This window comes from Babylonia areolata, chromosome 23 (assembly GCF_041734735.1).
Source record: "Babylonia areolata isolate BAREFJ2019XMU chromosome 23, ASM4173473v1, whole genome shotgun sequence".
Classification (NCBI taxonomy): Eukaryota; Metazoa; Mollusca; class Gastropoda; order Neogastropoda; family Buccinidae; genus Babylonia; species Babylonia areolata.
Genome location: NC_134898.1, coordinates 42,440,797 through 42,450,796, shown reverse-complemented (window position 1 = coordinate 42,450,796; position 10,000 = coordinate 42,440,797). Strand labels below are relative to the sequence as shown.

At 45.1% G+C, this 10,000-nt stretch overlaps 1 protein-coding gene across 1 annotated transcript in view; it reads right to left on the bottom strand.

Moving 5' to 3' along the window:
• The window catches only part of LOC143298138 (uncharacterized), a 100,990-nt gene that overhangs the window by 75,379 nt on the left and 15,611 nt on the right, over positions 1-10,000 (bottom strand). The window contains exon 2 of the mRNA XM_076610864.1: positions 7,143-8,569. Coding sequence (XP_076466979.1) covers positions 7,143-8,483 — 1,341 coding nt within the window. The 5' untranslated portion in view covers positions 8,484-8,569. The remainder of the gene's footprint in view (positions 1-7,142; positions 8,570-10,000) is intronic.

Genomic DNA, 10,000 nt, shown 5'->3' with positions numbered 1-10,000 from the left:
TGTCTAACTTCCCCCTGTACTTTTTCAACTCCTTCCACACTGCCTAGAGAGCGTGAGAACGAGAGAAGAGGAGAGAGAGAGACAGACAGACAGACAGGCAGGCAGGCAGACAGACAGACAGACAAAGACAGGGAGAGGGAGACAGACATACAGACAGAGAGAGAGGGGGGGGGGTGATCGAAAGAGTCACAGAGAGAGCGTGAGGGTTGGAGAGGGGGGTTGGGGGTGGGGGTGGGGGGCGGGGAGAGATAGAGAGAGACAGAGACACAAAGAAAATCCGAGATAGACAGAGACAGAGACAGACAGACACGCAGACAGACAAACAGAGACAGAGATAGACACACAGGCACACACACACAGAAACAGAGAGACAGGCAGACAGACAGAGAGAGAGAGAGAGAGGGAAGGATGGGGGAGGGTGGGGGGTAGAGACGGGCTGAGTCACATACAGACAGACAGACAGAGAGACAGGCAGAGAGACAGGGACAAACAGAGAGAGAGAGAGAGTGAGGGAGACAGACAGACGGACAGACAGATAGACAGACAAACAGAAAGACAAATGGGACAGAGAGAGATACAGAGAGTGAGTGTGAGAGAGAGAGAGAGAGAGAGAGAGAGAGAGAGAGAGAGATGGACAGACAGAAAGAGAGAAATAGAGACAGAGAGACACAGACACAGACGCACAGACACAGACAGACACAGACACAGACGGACAGACACAGAGACAGAGACAGAGACAGAGACAGAGACAGACAGACAGAAACAGACGGACAGACAGACAGACAAAGACACAAACAGACACAGACACAGAGAGACGCAGACTGGACAGACACAAACACACAGAGAGAGAGAGACAGAGAGTAAGAGATACAATGTCGCGCCACAGCCACAGCCGAATTAGCCGCACATGAAAGAGAGCGTGTTGACACTTTAAGCGAAGCGTGGAATTGTGCGTCCATCATACCAACCAACACCACCACCCCCGGAAACGGGACACTGCATAGGAACCAGACCTGCGGCCGAGGGCACCATTCCATGTCAATGGCCACTGACCGGGCGGTGTAAGCCTTTAACTTCCCGGCCTCCCCTCCCTCACCCCCCTAGCCTCCACACCCCAATATCAGCCCCAACACCGACCACCCCCACGTCTACCATTTTTGTCCCCGGAGTTTTGTTGATGTTGTTGTTGTTGCTGTTGTTGCTGTTGCTGTTGTAGTGGTGGTGGTGGTGATTGTGGTTGTTGTTGTGGTGGTGGTGGTGTTTGTGGTTGTTGTTGTCGTTGTTGTAGTGGTGGTGGTGTTTGTGGTTGTTGTTGTTGCTGTTGTTGTAGTGGTGGTGTTTGTAGTAGTTGTTGTTGTTGCTGCTGTTGTAGTGGTGGTGGTGGTGGTGTTTGTGGTTGTTGTTTGGTCTTGTGAGTCATGAAAAAAATATTTATCATGACTATGAGTGGTATATTTTTCTGAGTTTTTGTTGTTGTTTATTTTTGTCTCTCTGTGTCTCTTCGACCCTATCTCTCGGTCAGTCTTTCTGTCTCTGTCTTTCTGTCGCTCTGTCTCTGACTGTATGTATGTCTAGTCTGTCTGTCTCATTTTCTCTTTTCCTTCGCCACTAGACCTTTGGGTTGTGTGGTGTGGACGCTAGTCATTCGGATGAGACGATAAACCGAGGTCCTGTGTGCAGCATTCACTTTAGCGCACGCAAAAAACAAAAACAAACAAACAAACAAAAACAAAAACACACAAAAAAACAACAACAAAAAAACACGGCAACAAAAGGGTTGTCCTTGGCAAAGTTCTGTAGAATAATCCACTTCGACTGGAAAACAAACAAACAAACAAGAAAAAAAATCCCCACAAAAAACAACTGCAGGCAGGAAAAAAGAAATACACAGAAGAATGGGTGGCGCTTTCAGTGTAGCGACGCGCTCTCGCTCTCCCTGGGGAGAGCAGCCCGAATTTCACACAGAGAAATCTGTTGTGACAAAAAAGAGTAATACAATACAATATAATACAATTAAATCCCCAGGTTTAATAGTCTTTATCTTTTTTTCTTTTTCTTTCTTTTTTTTTTGTGTGTGTGTTTTATAACAATAGAAGTTAGAATCCATTAATTCGGCTACCGTTGCAAAATAGCGAAACAACAGACATCCGCTTAATCACCATTGCACACACACACACACACACACACACACACACACACACACACACACACACACACACACACACACACACACATTATAACCCACGATTCTTTCCTTTGTTTGGTTTGGTTTGGTTTTGTTTGCTTTACACATCATTCGTCATGTTGAGTAGTAAAATTGCCCTGGGGGTGGAGATATGGTGGGGTGGGGTGGTAATGATTACGGTCTGCACCGAAGACAATCTGCGGAAACCGGACACGCTTTAAAGAAAGGTACCAAAAAAAAAAAAAAAAAAAAAAAAAGGTTGGGGGCGTGGGGGGTGGGAGGGGGGAGAGGGGGGGGGGCGCGGGGGGGGGGGGGGGGAGGGGCAGCAGCCCTCGTGGGAAACCCTCACCCCAGTCAAATGACTTCATGCTTCCCACCCCCACCTCCGCTCAACCCCACCCCCACCCACCCTCCATTCTGCAGGCGAGGGAGACCTTCATGGAACTGCCAACATCAACACTCTGGCGGTCTTGACCGGCACTGGCGAGTTCCAGTAATGTCAGGGAGAAGTTCTTTGGTTCCAGAAAAGAAATTGGGATGGGGGAATCGGGTGGGGTTGGGGGGTGGATGGGTTGGGGGGGATGTCCCAGACTCTGGTTGCAGTTGCAGCCTTTTTTTTGTTTGTTAAATACTTTTTATTTTTTTATAAATGGTGTGTGTGTGTGTGTGTGTGTGTGTGTGTGTGTGTGTGTGTGTGTGTGTGTGTGTGTGTGTGTGTGTGTGTGTGTGTGTGTGTGTGTGTGTGTGTGTGTGTGTGTGTGTGTGAGAGAGAGAGAGAGAGAGAGAGAGAGAGAGAGAGAGAGAGAGAATACTGAAATGTTGAATGTCATTAGCTGCAAAGCTCCAGTGACATAGTAGGTACAAATCAGAATAAAAATGGTGCAAAACAGATAGAATTGAACAGAAAATATAAACATAATTGAAGCAAAATAAACTACCAAGGGATAAGCGAAACTTTGGTACTTTGTCATCAGCTTAATTAAAATGTCCATGTGGCAGGGTGGGTACTGTGATCAGAGAGAGAGAGAGACAGAGAGAGAGAGAGAGAGAGAGAGAGAGAGAGAGTGTGTGTGTGTGTGTGTGTGTGTGTGTGAAGAGGCTTTGGAGTTTTTGGTATATGTGGTGTGGTATGAAAAGCGGCTATGAAATTCTCTTTGAAAAAAAAAAAAAGGTTTTTGAAAATGATGACGTAAAAGAGGAAGTAAAAAGAGTAAAAGGAAGACAAGAAGACTATAAGATAGGAAGAAAGAATCAGAAAGTGAATAGGAGGAAGAAGAAGAAAAAAGAGGGGGGGGGGGGAAGCAAGGGAGGAAACTCTCGGATGGTAATTCCTGAACGACTGACTTATATTCATCCACACGAATCAGAATCTTTCAACGAGCACAGCAAAGTCCTGAAGTATCCCGAACAAACGATAAACGTTTTATTAACAGAGATTTTTCGAAGTTATGATTAGTTTACGTATTTCTCCGGCTAAACACAGAAATATCCATAAACTTTTCCAGGCAAGTCATAAGTTTCAGGACAAGACAAGACAAGACAAGACAAGACAATGCGTGATTATTTCAGAAAAGCCCTTTGGGGCACATGGAAATGTTACCTGTTTCAAGTAACTAATACAAAAAAAACCCAAAGAAACGTGCATTTGGTAATCGTACTCATGATAATTTACAATGGCCGGACCAAAGGTTTGATCAAGACACACGTAAGACAAACGTTTTGAGGACTGCGAAAAGAAACTGAAGAAGAAGAAAACAAAGTGATAATTATACGTTACAAGAGATACAGCATTGTACATAATGTATACATCCAATACAGACTTAACTCTTTTTTTTATTAGTATGATTACAAGCGTGGCTTCTTAAACAGTGTATGCCCTTTGTCACACCGAGAAAGAGAGTTTTGAATCTGGTTTTGTGTTGTGTTTGTTTATTTATTTTATTTTATTTTATTGTCGTTTAATATTTTTTTCTCTCTTTTCTCTCTGCCTCACTTAGTGCCCAACTAATGCTTTTCAGTTCTTGTGACAAAAAAATAAACAAACTGAAAAAACAACAACAAACAAACAAACAATTGGTAGCGTAAGCAGCATTGGCTTGAAGTTATGTACCTTGTGTGTGGAGAGAGTTACCACTCTTTACTATTTGTTAATAAAAACAAACAAACAAACAAACAAACAAACAAAAAAAACCCAGCTAGCGGAAAATTGCATCTTTGGTTATTATTTTCTAACGACGAATAAAGCTAAAACGTTGGTGCTTTGGAGAAGGATAAAGTGAAGATAATTGATGTTTTTTTGTATTTTTTTTTTTTTATTCCATAAAGGAGGTAGAAGTTAGGGGCTGAAGGAGAAAAGGGAGAAAACTCATAGATGCACGCTTGTGCACATGTGTGGGGCTTTATTCTTCGTAAAACAAAAACAAAAGAACAAACAACAAAGACACATTCTAAGTGTGCTTTTCAATACTCTCTCTCTCTGCCTCTCTGTGTCTCTCTTCTCTCTCTGTGTGTTGCTCTCTCAGCCTTTCCTCCTCTGTCTTTCTCTCTTGTTTTCTTTCGCTCACTCTCTCTCTCTCTCTCTCTCTCTCTCTCTCTCTCTCTCTCTCTCTCTTTCCCGTCATTTCAAATCCTTTCACATACACAATTAAACGAACCTAATCCCCAACACGCACGCGCACACACACATAGTATTTTATACTCACACAAACAACAACAAAAACAGCACACACACACACACACACACACACACACATCACACCTCTTCCCACTCTCCACCACCCCTATCCCCTACCCCCAACCCCACCCACCCACCCATCCGGTAAAGATCGAGGGACAGGGCTCAGGTGTGGGTGTGTACGGGTGGGGGTCGGAGAGAGGGAGGGAGTAGGGAGGTGGGATGAGGGGGCGGGGCGGGGGTAGGAAGGCGAGGGGGGGGGGATGCCAGGGTATGGAGGTGACAGCGGTAGAAGATGACGTGGCTGATAACCCAGCACGTGCGAAACGTACCCAGGAGGAAAAAGAACGAAAGACAGGGGGGGGGGGGGGGGGGGGGAAAGCCCTGCATTAGATTGCACTGGGGACCCCCTATTCGGATCGGTGTGTATGTAGTAGTGTAAGTAGCAAAGTGAGAGACAGAAAGTATGCCTGTCTTTGTGTTTGTGTTTGCATTTCTTTTTATCACAACAGATTTCTCTGTGTGAAATTCGGGCTGCTCTCTCCACGGAGAGCGCGTCGCTCCACTAGAGCGCCACCCATTTTTGGGGTTTTTTTTTTTTTTCTGTGTGCAGTTTTATTTGTTTTTCCTATCGAAGTGGATTTTTTTTTTTTATACAGAATTTTGCCAGGAACAACCCTTTTGTTGCCGTGGGTGCGCTTTTACGTGCGCTAAGTGCATGCTGCACACGGGACCTCGGTTTATCGTCTCATCCGAATGACTAGCGTCCAGACCACCACTCAAGGTCTAGTTGAGGGGGAGAAAATATCGGCGGCTGAGCCGTGATTCGAACCAGTGCGCTCAGATTCTCTCGCTTCCTAAGCGGACGCGTTACCTCTAGGCCATCACTCCTGTCTGTGTGTCTGTGTGTCTGTGTGTCTGTCTGTGTGTCTGACTGTCTGTCTTGTTGTAAGTAGCCTTATGCCTCGGGCCTGACTGACCTCCGGAGGTCGGTGGTGTGAGTGTTTTGTAACTGCTGTTTGGTTCACGTAGTGTGGTTTTCATCTTTATCAAAAATACGTAATTACATTGCAGATAATATTTAATCTAAAACAGACTTCTGACACACACACACACACACACACACACACACACACACACACACACACACACACACACACACATACCGTGACACCGCACCCCCCCACCCCCCACACACACATACCGTGACACACACACTCACATACCCACACACCCACACACGCACACACTGAATCGCAAACGCAGAGGTTTTCTTTTTCTTTTTTCTTTTTTACACTAGAATATCAAACATAGCAAAGCAAACCTAGCCAATCCAGCCCTAATCAGGCAGCAAATCGCCCACAATCTTCCCCTAGTCTATTGCAAGTTGTCCAGTCTCGTTTGAAGAAGAAGAAGAAGAAGAAGAAGAAGAAGAAGAAGAAGAAAAAGCAGCAAAATTGAAGCAACTAATCAACAAACCAAACACACAACCAACCAACCAACCACAAGCACAACCAAACAGACTGTTTGGAAAATTTGTCAGTAACTGCTACAAAAAACCAACCAACCAACCAACCAACCAACCAAACAAACAAAAAACCGTTATAGCATGTAGGAGTGATTCAATCTCTTGTTCAATATTTATCTGTTATTTTGTTTTTGCTTTTTTTTTTGTGCTTGGTTTCACGTAAATTTACATGCGTGTCTTATAAACTTTGTTCGGGTTTAATTAACATTAAAATTGATTCAGATTCTGATTCTGATTCTGATTCACACGAAACGACCAAACCAACGAACGACGTAACCCAGCAAAACCAACTATAACTATAACTAATCCAATCCACCCAGCACCTCCAACACGAGCAAACTAGACAACCAAATCAACGAACCGACCAGCCTAACCCAACGCGCTTTGTTAGTCCTTAAGAGAAGAAAGGAAAAGAAAAAAAAAAGTGCATGAAGGAAACATTTTTAAATTTATGTATAAACAAAATCAACATACAAATAGAAAAAAAGAATACATAAATAATCAGATGAACAAAAAAACAACAACAAAAAACCAAACAGAAAAACACGGATAACATGGGGGGAAAAAAAAGCAAATAAACACACACACACACACACACACACACACACACTCACACGCACATAGGGGCGGCCTCCACCACACGAACGAACGAACGAACGAAAACTCCCCCCAGCAGGGAACACTCCTCCACTCACCCCCTCCCACCCGCCGTCCCTCCCTCCCTCCCTCCCTCCCTCCCTCTCTCACTCACTCACCATGTAGTCGGACCCGCCACTGGAAGAGTTGCCGTCCGTGGCACATACGGGTCCTCCCTCGTGGTCGCCACGCGCCGCGACACGTGATCCGTGCAGCAGCTCCTCCAGACTCTCGATGTACTCGATGGCATTGCGCAAGATCTCCACCTTGGGCAGCCGCTGGTTGGGGTTGGGACACGTCCGCCTCTTGAGGGTCTCGAAGGCTTCGTTGACTCGCTTCAGGCGTCGGCGCTCTCGCAGCGTGGCTGCCTTCCGACGGTCCACGGCCACGGTCTTGCGCTTGCAGGCTTTGCAGGCCCACAACAGGCAGCGGCGGTTGGGGCCGTGGTAGCCTGGGGCCAGCACGTGTGGGACGTGCTCCTCGGAGTCGTCCTCGGAAGCGATGGAGCCCGTGTCCTTGTCGTAGGCGTCGTCGCTGTGGTCGTCGGCGGAGACGTTGGAGCCCAGGCCGTGGTGGTGATGGTGACCCCCGTCCCCGTAACCTGGGTGTTGGTGGAGACCCCCCGGGGGAGGGGGAGGGGAGGAGGAGGAGGAGGAGGAGGGGGCCAGAGGGGGGCAGGGTTTGCAGTTTGAAGGGGGAGAACTCCTCCCTTCCGCTAACGAGGCTTTGTCGGTGGCGATTCGTTGGTGGTGGTGGTGTTGGTGGTGGTGGTGGTTAGCGCCGGTGTGGCTGTGAAGGTGAGATTTGGTGTTGTTGGTGTTATTGTTGTTGTTGTTGTTGTTGACGTTGTTGTTGGTGTCCTCGTCGCCGCCGCAACTTTTCCCGGCGCCCCTCTCGTCTTTGCTGGGCGACAGGAAGTGATTGTCTTTGTCACCGTTGGTGGTGGCAGTGGCCGAGCTGGAGGAAGACGTGTTCATGGAAGACGAAGAAGAAGAAGAAGAAGAGGAAGAACCAGATGACGAGGAGGAGGAAGAAGAAGAAGAAGAGGAGGAGGAGGCGGAGGCAGCGGAGGAAGAGGCTGTCGCTCCTGCTGCCACAGCCACAGCCGCAGCCGCGCGGGAACGGTAGTCTAGAGAGGCCGCCGGGGGATGATGCTGGTCGGCGGCGGGGAAGTAGTGCTGGGAACCGAAGGGGTTCGCCGAATACCCGTACATCTCCCCGTACTGCCTAGGAAGACCCCGGGGGTAAGGATTGCCAGGGTGGGGCCCGAAAATGTCCTGAGGGGTGGGGTGTGAGTAGGAGATGTCCATCAGACTCCTCGGATCCCCGAAGTCGGTGTTAGTGTTGTAGGGACCGCCACCGACGCCGTTGAGAGAAGCAGCGGCGGGACCCGCGCTGCCGCCGAAGACGGAGGCGTTGTGATCGTAGCGACAGCTGCGGTAATCGGTCATCATCATCATGGTGACGGCTTAGTTGTAGTAGTGGTGGCTATGACGTCACCCTGCTCCAGGAGGCTGATTGGAGGGAAAGAAGCGGTTCGATGAACCTGGAACGTAAAGGAATCGTTCATTGGTTGTTGGCGTCCATTTTCATCGTCCATATATATATATATATATATATTTTTAATTCCACATTTAGGATTCGTTACCGTATTTGTTTGCGTTTTCTTGTTGAATGTTTGGTGAGAATGGATTGGTTCAAAATGTTACTCTGAGCGACACAACGTTCCACATTAATTCTGTCTATGCAATATTCATACGTGCCATCGAAACGACTGGTTTAAAACTGACTGGAGCGACACACGATTGTGTATTTATTTAGCGCGTGTCTGGGATTATTATTATTATTATTATTATTATTATTATTATCAGTAGTAGTAGTAGTAGTAGTAGCAGTAATATCAGTATTAGTATTAGTATTGTTATACATTAAGTGATGTAATATAGTCTAAAACGTAACATATAAAACATGGTTAGTAGTAGTAGTAGTAGTAGTAGTAGTAGTAGTAGTAGTAATAGTATCAGTATTAGTATCATTACACATTTTGTTAGAATATCCATAATCTCTCTCTCTCTCTCTCTCTCTCTCTCTCTATATATATATATATATATATATATATATATATAATGGATATTCTAACAAAAGAATGAATAGTACTTAATTGAATTGATTTACGTAACATAAATCAAAGTATTGTATCATCATCCATTTACTATTATTCAGTGCACGGTCACTCATGTGTGTGTGTGTGTGTGTGTGTGTGTGTGTGTGTGTGTGTGTGTGTGTGTGTAGTCATATTTTGGTGTGTGTATGTAACATAGATGTAATGTTTTATGTTAACAAAGCGTTTTTGTAAAGCACCTAGAGCAGATTTCTGGATAGTGTGCTATATAAGTATCCATTATTATTATTATTATTATTATTATTATTGCACACAGCTGGTGACGCAACAAAGACAAACGTTTAAAGTTTTCCTAACATTAATTGACACTCGTACAGCAGCTGTGCGATCAATGTATAATTAGGTTTGCTTGGTTAATTAATGCATCACCGAAAATATTTTCTGAAACAAATGTCAACCACACTGTATTACCAACTTAAAAAAAAAAAAAAAAAATCATACTCAATCAGTGAATATAAATATTTTGTTGCTGCAAGACTTCAAGTTATTCAAACAACGATGACCATTCACATGTAATCAATGCTCTAGTCTAGTCATTCTGTATATTTATGCCGTTTAAGTATCATAGCCACATTTTTTGTTTGCTCGTGTTTTTATCATACTTAACATTGGATAGTTTTCAAGAAAATGAGCAACTCAGTTATAATTATCAACGACTATATACACCTGTTTAGTTTGCCTATGCTTTTTTTTATGTGTCTATTGATACTTACCTTGAAATGTTAATTGTGAAATTTCACAGAAATGTTAATTTTGTTTTGTCTGTTTAACAGAAATTCGTCACGGAAGTTTCGT